The 24,287-nt window shown below is 33.4% G+C and overlaps 1 protein-coding gene and 1 long non-coding RNA gene across 2 annotated transcripts in view; both read right to left on the bottom strand.

The window, feature by feature from the left end:
- Window positions 1–8,279, bottom strand: part of LOC141446580 (uncharacterized) — a 110,642-nt gene extending 102,363 nt beyond the window's left edge. Inside the window, exon 1 of the mRNA XM_074113120.1 lies at window positions 7,973–8,279. Coding sequence (XP_073969221.1) covers window positions 7,973–8,017 — 45 coding nt within the window. The 5' untranslated portion in view covers window positions 8,018–8,279. The remainder of the gene's footprint in view (window positions 1–7,972) is intronic.
- Window positions 8,280–17,676: 9,397 nt separating this feature from the next.
- LOC141447419 (uncharacterized) lies at window positions 17,677–20,685 on the bottom strand. The gene is made up of 3 exons (XR_012454309.1): window positions 20,216–20,685; window positions 19,402–19,599; window positions 17,677–18,802 (listed from the first exon to the last, which is right to left on the bottom strand). It is a non-coding gene; the product is annotated as an uncharacterized lncRNA (long non-coding RNA).
- Window positions 20,686–24,287: the final 3,602 nt, after the last annotated feature.

Raw genomic sequence — 24,287 nt, 5'->3', positions numbered from 1 at the left:
AGAAGAATCATAGTTTCAATAGGATGGAAAAAAAATAAATGGCAATTTCAGTAATGATATTCATTTATTGTGCCGAGCTTTCGACCTAGGGAAGTAGGTCATCTTCAGGGCTTATTGTCTGCAGACTAGACAGGAGATTCACCAACTTAATAATGTAAAAAAATCATAAAGACAATAGAAATAGAAAAGAAATTTATTATTCTGGGACAATTGTCCCCTAAGAATAAATACAGGAACAAATAGAGGCCTTAACAGTTTGGCCTGTGATTAAACAGAAAATATACGTAAGTATTTACAAAAAAGTGAAAATAAAAATAACAGCAGAAATTAAGGAAATAAATTAAAACAATTAGAATTTCGGGGGAAGCTGGATAAAAAGGAGATAGATAGAGTAGGAGCATGGCGGACAGATGATGGCAAGGAGTTCCAGAGAGAGAGGTAGCACGTATCAGGAAGGATATGTCAAAGGATGAGGTACGGTGAGAGGGAATATAGAGATCAGATGAGCGAGATCTGGTATTACGGGAATGGATCGAGGATTTAAACTTCGAGGAGTTGAAAAATATAGGAAGGCCTTTGAGACTGGACGACTTGAAAAAGGAAAGAAGCCAAAAAATATTGGCGGCGATAGACAGGAAATAGCCACTTCAACTCATCGTAGCAGTGCGAAATGCGAGAGTCTCTGGAAATGCTGAAAATAAATCTTATGAAGCAGTACATGAGGCGCTTGAGCTTAGCTTCAATATCATCAGAAAGACCGCCATACACTAAACAACCATAGTCGAAATGGGGGAATATAAGAGAGGAAACTAGCTTAACAATAAGTTCTGACGATGATCTAGTCTTTAGATCGAAAGCTCGAAAGCACAATAAATGAATATCATTACTGAAATTGCCATTTATTTTTTCATCCTACTGGCACTAACCTATCTTGCTTTTGGATAAATGAATGAACAATCCGATAAAGTTATATCCCAGATTATTGTACCCCAAAATTATAAGGGAGTGTCACATTAATAATAATAACATCTTCCTTAGCAGGGAAGCGCAGTTATTTATCTAATAATTTCTAAGATAATGTTTATTAATAAGTGTATATATAATTGCGGTTATAATTGCCGGCGGTAACAATAAAGGTGGACCACATGGAATGGAGAAACTTATATAAGAGGCCGTGGTAAAGGATTCGGCAAACAAGAGAATAGCAACTTAAATTACTAAATACACAGAGAGAGAGAGAGAGATAGAGAGAGCCAAACTAAATAAATGTGGAAGGTTTTAGTACCACATGTTTGGACAGCTTTAAAACCTCCTCGAGCCCGCCGAAAATAAAAGAAAAACCAATACACCCTCCCGCAGGAGTTTATGGTTTGGGGTACTGTTTACAACTACCTGATATTAGTTTTTAAAGGTATTAGATATTTAGATGAGGAGGGAGGGGGTGCCGGTTTTTGCGGTCTCTCCTTTGTTCTAAATGGGCATCTGGACCAAGAGAACAGCAGTGGGGGGGGGAAGCATGTCTTCCGCTTGGGGTCACCCTTTTTGATACAGTTTGTACCCCGCTTCCAATATAGGAGCCCACTAGTAAACCACTAGGTCTTCCAGTAATAACTACCATGTTCTCCTGAACATTTATTAAGCAGATAATAGCTCCTGGTACCCCCACCACCACCCTAATTAAATTGAATAAATATTTTTAAGTGTAAAACGGAATTGACGTAATATTTGGTAGGATTTCTTATTTGCGAAAGTGTTCCGGTTTTAATAGATAAATATCTTAGGTTACAAAAGAGCTAAGCTTAATTGAATATAACTTCAGTTTTCGAATATATTGGTATCGTGACCGTAAATTGTTAAACTTAGGATGGAAGATTTAATGAGATATAGAAGGTTAAATTTTGGAGGTTTTGTATACTGTTCAAATTTCAAACCACTATATCTCTCTTTGTATTGTTCAGATTTTAATGAATCCTTTACATTATTAAAACTGTCCGGTAGGACAGTTGTATAAGGGTTGATCATCAAAAACTGCACGAAAAAGCGTAACGTTGAAAAACACCCAACTTTGACAATTTTTTTCTCTTTTTCTATAAAAGATAAAATTCCCAAATTTTCTTTAAAATAAAGGGCAAACCCTCCTTTATAACTGTAATTTTTTTGCAACAACCCAGATCTAATTGGTTTTGAGAAAAAAGTTGCCGAAAATGAGAAAAAACGGCTTTTTCAAAAAATGTTCTTGTTCTTGTTCTTGTTCTTGTTCTTATTCTTGTTCTTGTTCTTGTTCTTGTTCTTGTTGTTGTTACCTTTTTTGTAAACTGCGTAGCGCCTAAACACGTGAACCGATTTTCATGAATGAGGTGTCATTCGAGTCGGAATTTTATGTAGATGTGCCTTTTGGGGGTCTCGACGCTGTACATCGAATGGGAGAGGAGTTAGCCCCCTTTATGTAAGGCCCCCTCAAAAATTATTATTTCTAATTTCTCTGTAAATCTTGGCCCGATTTTGATAAAATTTGATAGGATGATAGGGTTAGGGCTCCTCTACGTAACATTAAAGCGGCGATCAGCTCTTACACTTGTTAAGAGGAAGTATAGCAATCGTTTCAAATTATCGAGACGTGAACCGATTTTCATGAATGATGTGTCATTCGAATCGAAATTTTGTAAAGATTTGCACTTCAAAAGTCTCGACGCTATGCCTCTTAAGGAGGGGAGTTTGCCCTACCCAAATAAGGCCCTTTCTAAAACTATTATTACCAATATTTCTACAAAGCTTATTCCGATTTTGATAAAATTTAGCACGAAGCAGTGATTAAAGCTCCTCTACATGGCTGTGAAGTGCCATCATGCTCTTACACCTACTAAGAGGAAGTACTGCAATCGTTAAAATTATCAATGAGTGAACCGATTTACATCAATGAATTGTCGTTCGATTCAAAATCTTTGCCTCTATGCCTTTTAGGGAGAAGTACTGTAATCGCAGTTTATTTTTCTTGCTCCTCTTAAAAGGAAGTACTGAAATCGCAGTTTAATTTTTGCTATTTACGCACAAATACCTTCCTATTTTATTCAAAACGCTTTCTCAAAAAAGCAGATATGTAACTTTGCAAAATAGACAAAAAGAAAAATCTATCCAAAAGGTACAAAAATCTCCTTAACAAAAACTTACAGTTTAAAAAGTTAAGTATAAGGGTTGATTAAACACCAAAAGGTACACAAATCAGCAAGTACCCATCATTTCATTTACACTTCATTGACATTATTTAAGTAATTTTACTGCATTAACTTTTCCTTCACATTTTTAGAATTTATTAGATGTCACAGACCCTTATGCTGGCCAGTTATTCATAATATTTTTTTATTATAATTATGATAAAATGAGTTATGAATTATTCTGAGTAGTCACATACACATGCATGTTAAAGTAGAAAAAGACAAAGTTAGAGTCGGCCACTTATATTACATATATACAACATTGTGGGAAGAACACCTAGATTGAGAATGTAATTGAAGAAAACTATATTATTTGCGATAAAGCCAGATAATTATTACCTATTATTATAAACGTTTGACTCCTACATAAAATAACAATTACTTTGATCGAAGAATGAACTTAAACCAACGATTTCTGTTTAAAAATAAAAATAAAAAATGAATAAAATAAAATCATTAATGTATGTTGGGGTAAACATTTTTTTAGAAAAGTTTTTGAACTTTTTAGCCTCATATTTTATTTTTTATAACGTTTTTCTTTTTAACCTGCAATTAATAGTTTGATTATTATAGATAAATAGATATTACAATCTAGTCTACAGTCTTGAAAAAATATTTTGTAGATGAAAATGGCCAGCATAAGGGCCTGTGACATCTAATAAATTCTAAAAATGTGAAGGAAAAGTTAATGCAGTAAAATTACTTAAATAATGTCAATGAAGTGTAAATGAAATGATGGGTACTTGCTGATTTGTGTACCTTTTGGTGTTTAATCAACCCTTATACTTAACTTTTTAAACTGTAAGTTTTTGTTAAGGAGATACTAAAATGGTACGTCCATTATACCCATTATATTTCGATAGGATGCAAAAAATAAATGCCAATTTTAGTCATATTTTTATTGTGCCGAGCTTTCAACCTAGGTCTATGGAGCAGACAAACAGAAGACACACCAACCCTTTAATGATATAAAATATTACATTGTCAATTAGCCCTGAAGATGACCTAGTCCCCTAGGTCGAAAGCTCGGCATAATAAAAATATATCATGACTGAAATTGGTATTTATTTTTTCCATCCTGCTAAAATGGTACTAAATAGAATTTCTGGTGTTGGGCAAGAGGATGGTGGGAGCCAGCTAAATGATAAGTGGTTGGTACATGTTTGGTCTCCGCATTAGAGATTGGGGAATTATGCACACAAATAGAAGCTCTCAACCACTTGTGCAATACCCGTTTTTATCTCTTAGATAGAGATTCAGACCTCAGCACGAGCATAATTTCATTTTGCACAGAATTCAAAGCTCTTTTTCTTCCTTGTAAAAGCTCTTGCATCCCCTAGTTAACTAGTGGCAATGCATACGTGAAGAAGCGGTGCAAGATTTTTGGTTGAGCACAGAATGCTCTGGTAATCTGTAAACCCCAGAGACAGGGCCGGATTTTCCTACAGGCTAACTAGGCTTCAGCCTAGGGCCTCAGGATCAAGAGGGGCCTACATTTAAATTGTTTTAGTAAAATTAAAATTACACTATTTTAAAAAATAGTGAACACTAAAACATTGTTTTAGTGATGTATCACTATAGTGATGTATTTTATTATCTCTCATGTAATTTATAAACTTAAAAATGGGGGGGGGGGTGAAAGGGCCTCATAAGTGGAATAGCCTAGGGCCTCTTTTCATCTGAATCCAGCTCTGTCCAGAGATTGCAGTGACTATTACGACGTTGTTTTACTTTTGGTTGTTTTGCCCTGCGTTCGTCTTGTTTTATACGTCATTGCCTGTTTTTAATTCCGCACACTGTGGCGGGTTTTTTTAAAAATAAATTCCACCCTTAACTGGTTAAGAAGTAGAATAATTTACGTTAAGTAGAATGAGAAGAATGGAGTGTTTCGTCCTAGATTTCCTTAAGGAGGGGAAGTAATGTATCCCTATTTACAAAGGGCTATTTGTATTTACAAAATTTAGTAAAATGTCCCTTTGAAATGGCCCTTTTAAGTTTCCTTCAAAATTTACTGGGGAAAAAAAAATTATTTATTTTTAACCTGAAATAAGGTAAAACGTTCAAATAGAAGATTCTGAATGAAATATGAGATAAAAGCGGATATTCCCCCAAAAAAATAAGCACCATTTCAGAGTTACAGACAAACAGCAATAGAACCCTGGGACTATAATTCACATAAACCTCCTAGCTAAATGTGTGTATATATATGTGTGCGTGTTTACTAAACGATTAGTGGTTTGCAGCTGCCCTTAAGCGGGAACTAAAGATCACCCTTAAGGGAGCGAAGAGGGAACCACTCAAAACTGATAATTGCCCTTCTCAATCTAAAGCATAACATAGAGGACGGTAGGGGGGTGACATAATGAAATCTAAACAAAGCAAAAACCTTAACACATACATGCACACCAAAATCTGTAACTATATATATTTACTTTGGAAAGTGTTCAGCCACTTGTTTAAGAAAGCGGCATCCTTTCAAAGAGATCAAAAGTCATCTCAATTTTTTAAGCCAAATTTCTCTATATAATGGTGAAAAATGTAACACTTTTATTTAGGATATTTTGTGGATGGGTTGTTTAGGTATTTTTTGGTTAGGTGAGGGAATCGTTAAATGGTGCGAGATTTATGGGTAACATCAGCAGCAGTAGGAGGAGCTAAGTAGGTACTTAAATGTTTTGGTATTTTCTGGTAGGGTGCTAAAAGGGCGGCTTAGAACAATTTAAATTAGTACTTTTTATTTTATTTTAAAGAAATAGTTTTAAGTGACTGCTTTTACGACTCCTTGACAGTAACTCGAATCACTAAAAGAAGCTGATTTGTTTATAGCTTACGCAAGTGAATTAGTAAAAGTAAAGTAAAGTAAAGTAATTGCCTATTTTTTTCAGGCGGGGCTTAACGTCCAACTACCAATTAGGTGGATACCAATCGTGGACGGAGGCGACTAGCAAACATACTTTACTGTAAATTTTTTTTATTAACCATTAAATAAAATCCAAGGGTTGGACCAGGGGCATCGAACACACTAAACCAACAATACATCTTAGCATTGCGGGTCTAGCCTATAACCGCCTAACATACTTTACTATAAATTTCTCATATTAACCATTAAATAAAATCCAAGGCCTAGACCAGGGGAATCGAACCCACTAAACCAACAATACATCTTAGCTTTGCGGGTTTAGTCTATAACCGCCTAACATACTTTACTATAAATTTCTCTTATTAACCATTAAAATAAAAATCCAAGAGCTAGACCTGGGGAATCGAACCCACTAAACCAACAATACATCTTAGCTTTGCGGGTCTAGTCTATAACCGCCTAACATACTTTACTATAAATTTCTCATATTAACCATTAAAATAAAAATCCAAGAGCTAGACCTGGGGAATCGAACCCACTAAACCAACAATACATCTTAGCTTTGCGGGTCTCGGCGTCTAACCGCACGGCTACCGTGGCGCCCCGCATGTGAATTACTTAAGCAAGCTTTGCCAAACAATTTGTAATTTTAAAAAGATGATGTGAACCCTATATTCTCTTAAAAAAGTATCAAAAGTAGAAATTCCGAATTTTGTAAAACATAATTTCTTGTTCCGGCCCAAAAGATCTCAGTTAAACGTCTCTTTATAGCATCAGTTCTTAAATCTATAATGCACAGAAATTGGCCAAATGGAGGAAGATGAATTTCTCTAGACCTAAACCCATAAAGTCAAAGTTCAAAACGTGAAAGACCAAAAATTATGTGAATGTTATTTATTTACTTGTTAATGTTATTTGTTAATTTAAGGCGCTTCAATAACTGAGGTAATTGGCGCCCAGAGGTTTTTTTTCAGCGAGAGAGGCCTCTCTCGATACATCAGCGGACAGTGAGCTGTAAGAAGCCCCAAAAAAGAAAAACTCTAAGAGCTGGATTCGAACCCAGCATCTCCGTGTAGAGAATCCAGCACAATAATCATTTACCTAAATCCCTAATCCCTCCTAAAACTAATTATTTCAAGAAAAATTATGAAGTTGTTTGTACATAGAACTACATGAAAATTAGAGAAAATCGAATAGGAGTTATTTCTTATCGGGTGTAGAAGAAAAAGTGGTAGATTTTGGACAAAAGTGAGAAGATGGTGTCCAAGATGATAAGTGCCGGGAAGAGCTCAGGCGACTGGAAAGCCACAAAAGAAAGAGAAAGATGTCCTTATTCCTGAGAGCATCTCTTTTGAAAGTAAGTAATAAAAACCATATAATTTTATTCCTACAGAAAGCCAAGAAAGTACAACTGACTGCAAGGAAATGATGCAAGTCCCCTAGTCCTGGTGATATTTTAGTCCAAGTAGTTAAAGTGAAGAAGAGAATCAATTGAAGATGTTTCATCCTTCTGCCAGAATCATATACGCTCAAAAAATCATCCACTTAGCCAGGCGGTGGCAAAACAAGATTATTTTGTAAAGAGGCAAATAAGTAATTAATTAGGTGTCTTGTAAGGAGGCGACTAGCCGACATACTTAACTATAATGTTCTCATATTAACCATTAAATAAAATGCACAAGGCCTAGACCGGGAATCGAACCCAGTACCAAATAATACATCTTAAATAAATAATGTAACGCTAAAGTTTCAAAACACAACATCGCACCATCTCAACTTGGACCGGAAGTTCCGAAGGATATAAGTAGTAGCCGTATTATAGTTGTAAATTTAAAGAATTGTAATTCCCTTTTTTATATTAATAAAACAATATAATCATGCAACAATTACTCAGTCTTACCTTACATTGTTGAAGATGGTTGGGATGCGTAACAATTGCTTGCATCCATCGAAGAGCTGTTAATGTCCTGGAGATAGATCACTGCTACATTGTCATCTCCTCACTTGACACTTGACACAGTTTAAAACAAAATTGATTCGCTTAGAAAAAACAAAAAAAAGAACTAACGGATTGGCTTTTTGTTACGAAAATTTTGAATACACGGAATTTATTTTCTTTTACGCACTAATTTTAAAAAAGTTTGTGAATGAAAGAAATCACTTCCGTGAAATACACTCCCGAAATTTAACACACCCGAAACTTAACACTCCCGAACACCTGCAAAAGAAAACAACAGGTTATTAGTTAAGGAAACAGTATTATTCATTATGTTCAGGGAGGGACACAAATCCGCGAGAGTGTGTTCCAGAGGGAGCTCGAGTTCAGGTTGCACCACTTTAAGGTGTAATTTTGCCTCTTTAACAAATTACTATCACAGGAATAGACTATGAAGTAGTACTAGGAAAGGAAGTCCAGTATCTCAATGAAGTTCAAAAGATGGTTGCAATACTGCTTTGAAATTATTAAATAGATTTCTCACAATATTTAAAGAGGACATCTGGAAGGAGGGGATCGATGGGATAGTGGCACCAGGTAGAGGAGGAAGAAATGCCCTCTTTGGGAAGGCGAGGGAAGTGATTATTCCAGTCTGCAGGGGCTTCCATGTGATGGATGTTCTCTTGAATAATGAAGGAGTGAATACTCTTGCTAGAAATTTCGCTCTTCTTAATTTGGGGAGCTATCTTTGGAATATGAGAAAGGGTAGGCCAAGCAGGGAATGCATAGGACCAACCAGGGGATAGTTATCCCTGAAACCGGCTCCTCACTCTTTCTAGAACTTCCCTGGGGAACCAGAAGTTCCTTAATTTGGGAGCACCATACTCAGCACACCCGCGGCGTGTAGAAGAAGATATGTAGGTACATTGCTCTGAACAACAGGTTCCCCGTTCTATCTGTGACTTCCAAGGAAGAGTCTTGATTAGTTATGATAATATTGGTGGAAAATTTACCACAACCTAGAATTCATTTGGAATAGTTTCATCCAAAATATCTGAGGAAGTCAATGGAGAAATGGAAATCCCATTTCTGCACCTAGAACTTCCCCTAGAGAGAGCCTAGGTAAGATATAGTATTTCAACCCCCCAGCACTGCTTAGAGTGAGTGGCCTACCAACCTGCCAACAGTTACGGGAACAATAGATCTAGAAAAGGGACCCACTTCAGAAAATCCCTTTACAAAAATATAGATTTTCAACCCTCAGGAATGGCAGTAAAGAAAAGAAAATTAAACCGGACGTCTCGATGTGATTGTTTCCACAGATTCAAATGTAGTTTGCAAAATACTTCCAGAAAGTAGAAAGTAGAATGCTTAGAACATACTTTGATAATAATAACTTTTATTCAAGTCCCTATTGTATTATTATTTAAACATTAAAAAGTAACCCCAGTAGGGCAAAGTGAGAAAGTTGAAAACGTAGGAAGGTTCTCATTTAAAATGCTGGCCAAGAGTTGAAACGGGGGGAGGAATACGTAGAGCAGAGAAGTCGTAGAAGAGTAATAAACCGCTATATTGCGTTTCTAGACAGAGAGAGAGAGATGGAGATTGGATAGAAGAGGCTGTGCGGAGACAGTGGTTACGCTACTGACAGTAGGCCGTCCCCTCACAGAAAGCGAGTAATAGTGAAAATTATAGTTTAATAACGCAACAATCTGCGTATAACGGCTCTCCCTAAAATATAAAAGGAAAAAAAAGTCCTGTTTTTAGAAGCGTTTTATATAACAACCTTTATCCCTACAATCCAGATGGAAATAAGGCCATAATTTTAAAACATATACAATTATGCAAACTCAGTCATTCAACTCGGCTTCCTGTAAAAGAGCAAAGGGAAGAAGAAGTTTCATACAGTTCTAGTGTAAAGTATTCCTCTTTTTACCTCACTTAAAATTGCAAAATGAATTTGCCTTGAAGTAATATCCCTTTCTCAGTTCACTACGTCATGATTTATTAAGTTCAACCTTTTATTAATAAGTTCATACTTAATAAAGAAGGTTGCTACAGAAAAATAATGCACAAAATTCAGCAGTTTAGTAACAAAACATAGAACATTAGGGCAAGAAACCAAGGGAATCCACAGTTAATTGCAAAAATAACATTAACACTAACACTATTTAACAGCTGGTTAACTTATTAATTATTTTTTAACGTAGGTGTCTGCACTGAAAAGACAAAATGCTTAAACATTATTATTATTTACTACCATGAATGGAACAGTATGTGTGATAATTTGTAGAGTTCAAATGGCCACCGCTGGATAGCGCTAGTAACGGTATAATCATTTCTGAAAAGCTTAACTAGAGCCTAGACTAGAACAAGAACAACGACCATATTTTAAGGTTCGTTCGGTGAAAAACCGTGTTCCTTTAGTTGTTCTAAGAATGTTCTTGATGTGCATACTGGAAATTCCCCATTCCTAAAGAAGTTCCCCTGATAAAAGTACCCGAAACGTAAGAGATACAACAAAGAAATTGGTTTCCATTGGTCATTGTTGATGGAAACCTCATGGTAACTTAACTTTAGATGAGAATTTGTTCCATGCTGGAGGGTTTACAAAATGTGGTACGTCCAGGGCCGGATTTTCCTATAGGCTAACTAGGCTTCAGCCTAGGGCCTCAAGATCAAGAGGGGCCTACATTCAAATTGATAGAAAAGTTAAAATTACACTATTCTAAAAACCGGTGAACACTAAAACACTGGACCGAAAATAAGGAGAAATTCTACGCATATGACTAATAAACAAACATAAAAATGTATTACAAACTTAAAAATGGGAGGTGAAAGGGCCTCTTTTCATCTAAATCCGGCCCTGGGTACGTCCTAACATGAAGTCTAAATAAATATGGCAGGAAAAGAAGTATGCCAAAGATTAGCGACAAAGAAAGGTAGGCAAATCATTGGGCATTGAAGCAAAAAAGTATAAAAATGACAGGAAAGACAATTGTCGAGTATAGCACGGAATGTATTGAACATATTGTGCTCGCTCAGGACTAAAGATGGTCAAACGAAAATACTATATGGAGCCCACAAGAACTGATCTTAAGAAGTCAAGGAGACGGAGACAAAACTGGGAACCAAGAAAAGAATAACTGCTGCAAAGTTGTGAATCTAAATGAAGCAAGAATGGAAAAGGATAGGAAAAGTATCTATGGAGAAAAGTGGTTTTCTGTTGAATTGGAAGGAAAATTGGAGCAAATGGATGAAATAAAGAGAAATGATTTTGATATTATGTTGTTTCAAGTTCTGGCTGAATTTAGTTGCGTAATATAATTCAAATAATTAACTTAAAACTAAATAATCAATATTTGAAAATAATGTTAATTTTGTTATTAAATTTATAAGTTTCAATGAAGCCCAATGAAGTGTAAAACCTTAATAACATTTTAACAACTTAATTGTTACAAAAAATAATTAGTTTTTATTGAATAGATAATCAATAATCAATAAATATCTTTGGGGATAATAAGTCCCACTTTAGAACATGTTTTCTTTTAAAGATCTAAAATAATAATAATTGAAAGATTGAGAAAAACCTTTAATAGTCAAAAGATATTAAAAAGTTGTAAAATTCAAGCAGCGATTTAAGCTGTATTTGGGCCAAAAGGGTCTCTAAACCAACTCGTTAACTTTAATTGACTTCATAAATGTGTAGTTTAATAAACAGCGAAAATTATAGCACTTAAAATCAGAAATAACAATTTAATTGTGACATTTTCAAGGCATTAAATTCAATTTCAATTTTGATATGGCTTGCTTAATCTGTAATTTAAACCAACTTGAAACCTTACCTTATGTACTTTAAAGATGTACCATCAATTCAATAATTATTACTTATAAAGACAAATTCTGTCTGAATGTATGTAACGCGACTAAGATTTAGTAAATATCTTTTAAGAACAGATGCTTAAGTTCTGTTAATTTCATTTAAATGAATAAAAATTAAGTTGAACTATACTTACTTACTTACTATTTAGTCTGACTTAATTTTAATTAAATTTTCTCACAGGTTAATGTTTAGTTAAACTTTATTTAATTAAATATTATAATCAGAGGTTAAATAATGAAAATCACTCAGAAATTATTGCTTTAAAATTTAAATTTACTGTAAAATCACACAGAAACGGGAACTTCTTTTGTAGACTAGTAGAGGAAAACCGACGGCAGCGCTGTTAGTTCGTTGATCCGCCACGGCCAACTTTACAAGATAGGAATTAAAATAGTTTCTTTTGTTTTTACTTTAATATTTACGCATAATAAAAATGTAATATTAACTCTAATAAATAAAATTATGCTTTTTATAGTAAAAAAAAAAAAATACGAGGGTTGGAAAAAATAGGAATCAGAAATAAAATTGGGCTACAGAAATGATGATGTATGTTTGGTTCGAGTATCACCAAAACGTACTGGATGAATCCGAGTCTGCTAATCACTAAGTCAAAGTACTGCCGGAGGGTCTTCCCTAAACATTTACTAAGAATTCTTCAGGATCTAGCACACAGCATTGCTTCATAAAGTGAATGGCACACCTTCTTCAATCACCCTTTTACCTCAATCTTAAATCTTATCCTTTCTTCCAAGTGAAACTAGGTCTTTCTTCTTCTCTTATCCTCCCAAAATACTCGTTGAAATTCCTTAAGGTAGTACTCATACCCCTTCATACTCCAAACTGAATTCCAACTTCCCAACTCATTCAACTACAATTACCTTCACGTTCGCCGTTGACACTGCAACTTTATCACTTCAATCTCTTCTAAATGTACTTGAGCCTTGGCTGCTAAAGTGGAGAATCAAAGTTCAGGAAATTAAATCCAAAAACACAGTATTCACTCTGAACAAGAAGACTCTACTTCAACAACACTTCACCAATTACTAACCAAGTACGATATCTCAGACTACATCTTGACAAATGATTAACATGAACCCAACAGTGAGATTTAAAAGAATTAATCTCAACCAGAGATACAAAAATGTAGAAAAAAGACTCCGATAAAACTTCAAAAAGGAAAACTTCATGTCGCTTCCTACCCATCAACTTGGACAAATTCAATTCAGCACAACGCAAGGCGGAACTGGCTTTAAACCCGATTATTATTTTAATGACTATTTTTTTTTTTTTTTTTTTTTTGCGCATCAACAGCTGAGATTATTAGCGCCCGGAGCTTTTTTCAGTGCACTGCCGGCCTCCGGACAGTGTTCTCTCGTTACAGACAACACTGTCCATCACCGGACAGTGAGCTGTAAGAAGCTCCTAGGAAGAGAAAATCTAAGGGTCAGCTGCTGGATTCGAACCCGGGACCTCCGCGTGGGAGTCCAGTATGCTAACCTCATAGCTAATCCCTTCCCTTTTAATGACTATTAATATTACTTTAGTACAAAAATATAGGAAGTGCCAACAATATAACTTCAAACTAAAGGCTACTTCTTGGTTGATTGACCGTCAGGGAGTCGTCAATACAATGCTATTTCATATCTCTTTTACAAAAACTTACAGTTTAAAAAGTCATGTGTAAGGGTTCATTAAACGTCAAAAGATACATAAATTGTATACCCTATTTAGAAGAGAGAAGGTTCCAAAATATTGTTGGTAAAACCTGTCTACAAAACTTAGGCAAATGTATATAAAAAAACAGAGGTTTTCTAAGACATACAATCTGAGTTCAAAGTGTAGAATTAAAAGTTGTGACTTTTTAAAGGTCAGCAAATCATTAAATCTGTCCGGTAGGGCACTTTTTTAAGGGATGATGGTCAAAAAAAGTGCCAGAAAAAGCGTAACGTTGAAGAACACCCAACTCTGACACTTTTTTAAAAGGAGATAAGCTTGAGGAGAGAGAGTTATGGTGTAGACTGCTGATATCCTGGCGTTTCTGGAGCTGCAGTTTGGTTATATTGTTTGTATAAAGGGAGATGTCTAGTATTTGTGGTTGTGGTAAGGGTTTTCTGAATGATATCATTGGTATTACAGAAGTATTCTGCTTTAGAAAGGTACGACCAGGTAGATTGAAATGTTTTAGGATAGCCGCCTAGCTACGCTCGAGACTTTGAGCAATAAATAAGCAGCGCTCCAAAATTAAGGGTAAAAGTAGGAAAAGACTCAATGAGGAGCTTGTTTAATGTGAAGCTCTTCTGTTTAGCAGAACAAGACGGGATTTGAAGGCAACGAGAGAAGCGGCCGGACGAATTGAGTTGATTAGGAACCGTGGTGTGGTGCTCCAGATGGTGCTTCATGAATTTTTTTTAAGAGAACAGAAAAATTGGTGAATTGGGAAAGCATTGCAGGAGCAGAAAAAGGGAGTTTTCCAGGTACGAGGTAAAACAATACAAGGTACTCGGTAAAAGTGAGACAAACATCATGTCACCTTCTCTCTTTGAGTAAGATTTAACTGAAAGTATTGGTAGGAGTCCTAACATTTATTTATTTATTTACAAAGAAGATCATTTTAGCGCTGACAGTCAACATTGTGATGAGGATAAAGATGAGTCGATAAGAAGCCACACTAAACTGAGACTACCAAATTTTGATTCTTCAAGTTCCTCATCTTCAGAGGAGATACTTTCAAAATTTTGTTTCTCTCGATATCTTTGAAACGTTTATTGCGATATTCATAAAGATTAAGATATAATTATGCTTAAATGAAAGCAAACGCTTAAACGGTGAATTTTTGGGGATTCGTAATTCTATCTTCTATCTGATTTGTAATTCTATCTTCGGGCGGGAAACAAAAAAAAAAATCATGGACCAAAAAGAGTGATGATGAATAAATTAAGGTCTGAAATGTCTTGACAAAATGGAATAAATCATAATAGTAGCTACAAGGGGTAGGCTGTTTGGTTTTTCAATCAACCTTATATCATTCATTAGAATTTGTCAAAAATTACATTCAAAATTATCAATTTTTGATGGTAGATTGTAAATTTGAAACCGATCAGTGTCAAAAAGCATACAAGGATGCTATTTCGGATAAAATCAACAGTATTATCCACCAATCAACTACAAAATCAACTAAACATATTGCAGAATACATTCCTAATTACTTAGTATCAAGTAATAATAATTATAAATTCAATTGCATATAAAAAAATTAAACTAAACTAAATAAAGGTTCAATTAAATTGTGCAAATACAACATCAGTCGTTGCAGAATAGTAAAGAAATCTAGAATATCATACGTTCAATTTCATGATATGCATAAACTGGCCATTAATCTATAGTTAAATTGCTTGAATCTGCCATTAAGTAAGTGTAAATCTAAATTAAAATTCTATTTTCTAGTGTCTTCAAATCCATTTAAATCTTCTCGAAACCTGGTTCCGAAAATGGAAAATGAAAATTAATGAACAAAAATCTGTGCACATTACGTTTACTTTACGAAAATCTGCAAGTCTACCAGTTCAACTGAACGGTGTAACGATTCCTCCAGCTGACGTAGTACGATACCTAGGACTGTACATTGACAAGAGACTCACCTGGAACCCACATACTCGACTGAAACGACAAGACGTGAACAGACGCTACAAGCTACTTACTAGACTATTTGACCGCAGATCCAAACTCGACTTGAATCACAAACTGACAATTTACAAGACACTGTTAAGACCCATATGGACCGTACGGAGCGGAAGTGTGGGGCTCAACCAAACCCTCTAACTCCAAAACGCCTGCAGACACTACAGTCTAAAATCCTACGGAAAATCCTGAATGCTCCATTCTACATCTCTAACCTTACCATACACACTGACCTACACATCCCTTTCGTCACTGACCTAATAAAGTCTCGCTATCGCAAATTTCACAGCCTCCTAGCTCTCTCCATCCTAATCCTCTTGTCCAACAACTCTCCTCTCCTCACCTTCCCGACAATCCTCCTCGTCGCTTGAAGCGAAAATGGCCTAGAGATCTGTTGTGATTAATCATTGTGAAAGAGTTTCACCAGTGGGTGATTGCTCTAACCATGTCATTACAAGAGAACTGAACCAGTAAGATCAAATTTACCTGATGCAACAATTGTTGCAGTTGTAAATATACAAATAAAGTGAAAAAAAATTTTTTTAGTGTCCATGAAGATATAATGGACATTAGAAGACCATTTCATACAAATTTTTGCCATCAAACTACAGAAAAATACGTAATAGAAAGTAACATAACGGGGTAAAAAATAAAATGCATTTTTGTTCGCATAAAAATAGAAATATTTGCTTTGAAGATCTAGCATATGTAGTTATTGCAGCACAATAGTTGCTTTAATAAAGAAAGAATAGAAAAATGATTATTCTTTCTATAATCCACAAATAAGTCTTCAATAATTATAGATTATAATCTCTTACAACTTCTAAAAATACTTAAATTGCAACTTCTGCTTTAAATATTTCAACAATATAATTGTACTTTTCTTTTAATAAAGTCTTTTCCATGATACGATTGCGATCAAATCATACTAAGTATCATTGAAATCATTAACCTTGAAAAATGAATCATCTGAAAGCAAACTCGTAAGTTTCCCTAATCTACATTTTGTCAGCTTCTTTTTCACAGTTCACTTTATCAAGAAACCTGGATAAATATATGGTGCAGAGACAATTGATTTAAATACAAAATTCTTTGCTTTAAAATATTTTTTTGAATTAGCAACTATAATATATTTAGATTATTCAAATTTGTCATTGAAATTTTAATTATAACTGAACTAAAGAAAATACTTACCATTATCTTGAATAGTCCATCTTGAATTTGATTGTTCCTATTTTTAAGAATCCATTTTTTTTGAACTAAGATAAGTTGGAAGTATTCAATAGGTTCTGGAAAATTCAGATCAAATTCAATTAATTTTCTTTTTATTTTCGTAAGAATCACAGCATACAGAGAGAAACTCAAAATTATTCAAAGTATGAACTTTAGGAAATTTCAAATACTAATTAAATTGTAAAGAGACTTTCACATTTCAGTTTAATCAAAAAACTTTATTATTTTTGATATCTACATTAATTATTATATTATTGTGCTTCTACTTACTTATAATGAGGTAATTTCTTTAGTGAAACTTACAATATTTGATAACTTTCATCATTTTAGCATGAAATATAAGTACAGATTTGAAAATGGAGTCATTAATGGCGTAACTCGATTACTGGACAATACTAGTAGTACAATGCTAATATACAAAACGTTAATTTACAAATTTTATTTTTTAAAAAAATAAGTAATTACATAAAAAAATATAAAAATTTAAAATAAATTTTTATATTAGGTCAAAAAACATAATTGAAATACTTTGCTTAATGAGATTGACGTCAATTTTTCAAAATATTTTTTAATCAATCATTTAATGGTAAACAATAAATATATTATTTAATTAAATAAAATTAATAGTTTTTATTATTTATTGTGATACAATTAACTGAAATAATAATTAATATATTTGATCATTCCACCCCTTTCCCATTCGTAGTCGTGGTGCCCCGAAGCTGAACGTTCACCATATTAACGTAAGTCTATTTAAAATATTTATTTTTTAAATAAAAACTATGAATATACCAATAAACAATTACAGCATTCATTTTGTCTAAAAATAAGCTTTAAAAGTACATAAAATTTATGGTGTTTTATGCTGGATTACTTTGTTAAATTTGTAAAGTAAAAAAAGTGTGTTGAAAAAACTGGGGGGTCCAATATGGCGTTTGGTAAGTTAATGAGTAATTTAACTAAAAAAACTACTTTGAATGAGTTATTTAAAGACTTAAACTTTAGTAATCCACTTTAAAAAACAATATTACAAAATTATTTAAAAGTTTTTTAATGAATTCTTTTAGATAATTTGGATTTGAATAATCTTGTGATTTGACCTTGAACATCAAAAAGTGAACTGGGTTTATTTGAATTTTAATTATCATTATTAGGTAAAATATTAATTTATATACATGTGAAATTAAAGAAAATGTTCTTTTGTAAACTAATTTCATCATAAAAGAAAAGTTTAAATAAAATATCTTAATAGTAGAAAAAAAAAGAACTGAAATATCATCATCATATCATATCATCTAAAATATTTCATTTTCTAAATGAATTTTGGTTCTTAAACTACTGATTTAGAGTATCATTTTCTTAAAAAATAAAATAAAATAAATGAAATACTCAATTTGTATAGATTAATCTAGCCTTTTTTATGGTAAGATTGAACTTTTTTTTGGCTTTTCTTAAGTTACTGTTCTAGTTTTGATTTTATGAAACATTTAAAGTATTTTTTCCTTCTACATAATATTAAAATGAATTTATGGTTAGATATTACACATTTTTTTAAAAGATATTTTCATGAAAATTCATATAATTATTTGTTTTCCCAAAGAAGATAACTTAATTTTCTAACTATATTGTATCATATGAGTCAATATAAGAATTTGCAGTTTTCTTTTTGGTTGCATCATTAAAAATAATGATTTTACGTTAATAAAACATGAAATTCTATGCTAAAAATTTTCTATTGATCTCTCACCTTAGAAATAAATCCTTAAAAGTCAGAAATTATTTAATAAGTTACACAAACACATATCACTTTTGCCTTTTAATGTCTTTTGAACACTGTAACTTCACTTTCTTCATTAAATTCACTTTTGAAACGAAAAATCCTTAATCTTGAAACACTCCAGATAGATTTCTTCAACAGATTTACTATTTATTGATATTAGAATCTGCTATTCACTAAATTGTTAGTTAGCATCGAAGCTGTATTAATAAAGGAGCCATGCCTGAAAAATTAACATAAATTACAATGAAAATTAAGTCTAAAGTAAGAAGAAATGTTAATTGTGGAGTACTGCTCATTGTTTTTGGTGAATGTTGCATTTCTCCAAAGAGGAGAAAGATTATTGCCAATTTCAGTCATAATTTTTCGCCAAGCTTTCTTCCTAGGATCTAAGGTCATCTTCAGGGCTTATACTTACTGAAAAGTTTGCTATTTGTACATTGTTAACAGTAAAGGTTAACAGTATCTTCTGTTCTGACTGTTCACATACACAATTTAAATAACCATGTAAAACTGTGTATTTAAACAGTCCTGGACAGAAGGTACACCAACCTTAGGAATGTAAAACAAATTATAATTGTTAATAAGCCCTAAAAATGATTTAGTTCCGAGGTCGAAAGCTTGGCAATAAAACAAATAGAAAGTTGAGTCTGAAATTGGCAATAATCTTTCTCCTCCTTGAGGGAATTATAAGTATCATTTTGGGAATACTTTGAAATGAAATTTCTTATTAGCTACAGGATGTTCTCTAGATTTAAAGGTGCACAAAACAAGAATCCTAATCTTATTTCTGTAAAAATAATAGAAAATTTTAGAACTAACCTTTAATTTCACTAGTTCAAAGTGTGATATCAAGATTTCTAGCTAATCTTGAACATCATGTGTTAATTATTCCCTGGAAAACGAAGGTTTAGCCCATCTAAGAATATCTTTTCTTGACAATTTCAGGATGGTGAGATTGCCGCGAGTGAATCAGTGTTCGCGAGTGAGTGCCAAGTTCTGGTGGTAGCTGAATCTAACCTAGAAGAAGCAGTTCAATGTAAGTTTTTGTAAAAATTGCTTATTAATTATTAATTTTTTTTGACATAACATTCAAATAAATATGCTGCATATTTAATAACAATGTTATTTAGAAAGAGCAAATCATTTTTGAACATTTGATTCTATAAACTTGTTCATCTTTACAAGAAACAATTAACCAATTTAAATTTAAGAATGATGTGTGGCATAATTTCTTTGGATATTTTATCACGTTTTTATTTTGTGCATGTTTATTTTAATTGACACCTAGTAAACGTTACAAAGGCCATTCCAAAGTTAGCTCTTTATCTGTAGAATCGATCTCCTATCTTATGTCTAAAGCAGGTGTAAAATTGTTTGGGGGAAAAAAATAATTGGGTTTTTATAGTAATTAATACAAAAAATTTTCTAATCCAGTTGCCTGCTTTGAGCCATTACATTTTACCAATTTTTTGCTTTTAGTTTTTATCGACCTATATAGGTGCTAGATCATCTTCAGTGCATTTATTCAGCCCTGAAGATTGCCTAGTCCCTAGATTGAAAGCTTTAACAAAATAAAATAAGACAAATTCCTCTTTGATGAATTAGGCGCCAAAATAAGTAGTGCTTTACTTACTGATTTGAATCCAGGTTAAAAAAAAATTAGATTAACTCTTCGCTAATTTAAAACTAAATCCTTTTTATCAACTTATATAATCAAGCTCTTCAAAGATTTGATTCTTTAATCACTTGGATGTTAATAACAGAAAACTGTTGGAACTATCTCATGGTGCCATGCTTTCTTTTAACACTATCAACTAGCAAATTGTTTTCAAAATGATTTTTACTACTGTTAGAATTACCCCAACAAAAATTCATGAAAAACCACGTTCACATTCACTAAAACTTCTACTCAGAAACCACCGTTTTGCTGCAAATAGAGAAGTTAGAAGCTAGTAAAACTAGTAACATTTCACACATAACCTAAAAAATGAAAGCAAGAAATGAGACCAATCTAGTAGCCCCACCACAATCATTTAATTAGGAAGCCATCAATTACTTTCTGAGAACCTCACCAAACCTTTACAACATTATAACCTAACTTTCTGCACTAAATGCGTAGAATAGATTTGAATTTGTTTTGTTTATGTTTGTAACTTTGTAACTGCCATACTTGGCGGCAAAACCAAACATACTTTAAACGGTTACTGCAACTTATTTTTGAGATTTCTTTTCTTGTTTTGTCCAACTTATTGATACTTATAGGTGGTAGATGTTTATATTATTAAGCTCAACACATTTTGAAAATTTAAGCAACAATGCATTCTTTACATTTTAATGCAATTGTAGGCTTAATTTATTGTACAATCTCTCTAAATTCTTAAGCCTCTTGCTGCTTTATGGGTTGACTTTATTATCAACGAATTATCTGTGTATGCAGTAGCGTGTAGCCTCGTTTTCAAATCAAATATGATACAAACTGATCCAGCCATTCAGCAGTTTTTGATCCTGAAACATCAAAAGTATAACTTTAACGCATTCTCTCTTTTGCTCTATTTGATCTATTAGAATATGGACAAAACCAATTTAACTTTGGCCCCTGTACTCTCCGAGGTCATCTAAGAAAGAAAATGGGTTAGTTCGTTTTGTTGGTTTTAAAAATGCTGCAGTTTAATGGCCATGGATACCAAAAAACGTTATTGAAATTAAGAACTATTTGTCCACAACTATTTTTTGACTAGGAATTTGTTCTTTCTGTTTTTCTATTTTCTATTTTTCTGGTTTTTTTAAATTAATTTATTTGCCATATCCTCCTCATATCTAGTCACTTAAAATTGCCCTTGAAAAATATTCATAATAAATATTACGACTTAAATTAAAATATTGTTTTTAAGTTGTTAAAAATAATAACTAACCACTAAGTGGCAATTAGCTAAACCATAGTCTAATTTATAGAAAGTAACTTCTTAAATAGGTATTTAAAAGTGAAGGTCAATTTTTTGATAACTTCAGAGAATGGGTGGGCAATTTTTGACTGAGAGCCTCATAAATAATCTTCAGAATTAAGCAGACTAGTAAATTTTTTTAAAAAAAAACAGAGAATTTTAATCTTATTGCACAGAATATTCAATAATTACTTGAACTGTTGAATCGCAATGATATTCCTAGAAATTAATAATTTCCTTGTGAGGCTATTATAATTTTTGTTTTTGTTTTTTACGTTGAGTGTATTTATTCTTTGTTAATAAGTCTAAGATATATTGCGATGGGCCAAGGAGTAGAATGTATTGTAACGGAATGAGGCAGGCATAGTATGTTACTGAGATTGTCCTGCTCACTAATTCTTGTGACTTCAAACAGTCAACTAGCTAAAACCCACTTTATCATACCTAGGTTCTTTAAATGAGTTCTCCTTGGTTAGTCCGGCATTAATCGAAACTTACATCTCTTTTTTGTGAAGGTGTAAACGAAGCTTGGCTATGAAAGCCTGTTGGAGAATCAAACTGGCAGGTTTTTCGGGCTGAGAAACGGTACGGATATCGCCGAGATGTTGTTGAAATTTCTCTGAGGGTTGGTCTTTTATCTAGCTAAAGTGGTCAAAACTTATAATTTTAGACACTGCCTTCTAGGTATGATTGGTTATCTATGAGGCCTTCATTTGTGTTTCTTGAAAATTACTGCAGATGTTAAAAGTATGGATGGAACAGGGGGTTTAACTTAGAAACTGGGGTTGATGATACCATCAACATGATTGGGCTAGTTTGGAAGTTCGTTGTAATGGGTTCAGATGTGAGAGAGAGAGAGAGATGTTGGTTGTGGATGTTGATGGATAAATAACACCTTTAGTATCGGTATAAGACTTTATGTATTTATATGACTGACTGCCAAGGACTCTATACTTTACACTACAAGAACAGAACAGACTGACTGACGTGGCTAAACGATGTGTACAACTGAAGTGTAAGACTTTGAACAGAATTACAGAATCTCCGAATCTCCGAATTGAATATATATCTCACTGAATTGAATATAATAATTGAATCTGAATATAATAATGAATATGATAATTGATCCTCTTTGACTTTCCTCTTGTTCTTATATACCTTCGCCGAGCCTCCCTTCTCTGTGTCCAAGGGGGCTGTCCCTTTCTCTCTGGCTAGAGTGGGTGAGTGGTGGGGTTTCACTACCCCTACGCTAGAGTGGATGAGTTGTGGGAGTTCACTACCCCTACATCGTCCAGGGTTGTTATACGAGGCTGTAGGGTCTCTCACAGCCGCGAGTTGGTTTCCTTGTTTGGGTAGAGGAGATACTTGTACAAAATGGAGCTCTTGCCTGATCGTAGATTTAGGGAGTTGATGGACTAAACACCCGTTGATCTTTTGACGGATTGTCTAGCGTGTGAGGGCGTTCGTAGGTGGATGGTAGTGAAACTGAGGCTGTTTATTCTTAAGGTTGTTATTCCGGAACTAGACTTCTGTCCTGGACTAGGTTTATTTAGACTCAGAAGGGCTTCACTTGCGAATAATGTAGAGGAGATACTTGTACAAAATGGAGCTCTTGCCTGATCGTAGATTTAGGGAGTTGATGGACTAAACACCCGTTGATCTTTTGACGGATTGTCCTGTTGGAAGCTCTAGGGCGAAAATCGTTACAAAAACAACACTTCCTCTCGGTGTAGGTAGAAGCTAGAGAGAGAAAAGCACTAAGTAAAGGAACTTCACTTAAGTAGAAGTAAGGATAAATAGGGTAGCCCTTTAAAAACCCCTTTAAAAAGGGATTTAGAAACTCTAAAAAGATATATATATATATAGCTATAAAAATTTCTATATTACAAGCAAAACTTCTTAAGAAGTAAAACCTTCATCTTCATACAGCTTCTCATATCCTGCAGTAACTTATGTCCGGCAACAAAACACTTTTTGTTTTATAACCAGTGGCTCGTTTTCTACATTCTTGCTTCTTCGGTAGCTAACTTTTCTTATACTATTCTATTTGCACAATTTCTTATTCTGTTAACAGAGTGAAGTAGAATTGATTTATTTGTAGATTGCTCAATTAAATTTACCAGTGCAACTGTAAATTGACTTGAATTTGATTGCTATCTGAGAGCAATCATTAAAATCATTTTATTATCTCAAATATTCCGAAAAAAAATCTATTAAAAAACCACAAAATGGTACTTCCGTTCAACCGATTTATTTCAAAATTGAAGTTTTTAACTACTTATTGAATTCCTGATAATATTAATCAAGTAATGAGCTTATAATTTGAACTTAAATGACACTTTAGAGGCAAGCTTTAAAACCCATCATTTTCCCAGGACTTCTTTGAGAAGCATTTTCTGAAAAAAAAGTCTTCAATGTAAGTTTCGCAAATTTTAGTGATCCTTGCTTTTTCCGAATTTGAAAAGAACAAGTTCTTCAATCCTTAGTGATGACGCAATACATATTTCATGATTAAGTAATTTTACGTAGTCAAACAATTGTTGGAATGAAAAAGGATGTAAGAATAAATCAATATCCGGAGTTAATCTCAACTCCCTTTTAGACCCGCTGTAAATCAGCATTTTTTTGTTTTCTTCTTTGCATTTTTGCTGAATTATTATTTTTGCTAACTAGATAGCTAATAAAGAGGAAATATTGTATTGATTTAATTGAGTTTTGAACGGAAATATTTATTTTGGGTTTTCTGTTTAAAAAATAAATACG

The sequence above is a fragment of the Rhodnius prolixus genome, unplaced genomic scaffold, assembly GCF_049639745.1.
Source record: "Rhodnius prolixus isolate KJV_2025 unplaced genomic scaffold, Rpr scaffold_7, whole genome shotgun sequence".
Taxonomy (NCBI): domain Eukaryota; kingdom Metazoa; phylum Arthropoda; class Insecta; order Hemiptera; family Reduviidae; genus Rhodnius; species Rhodnius prolixus.
Note: the sequence above shows the minus strand (reverse complement) of the source record. Positions and strands in the feature narration are given on the sequence as shown.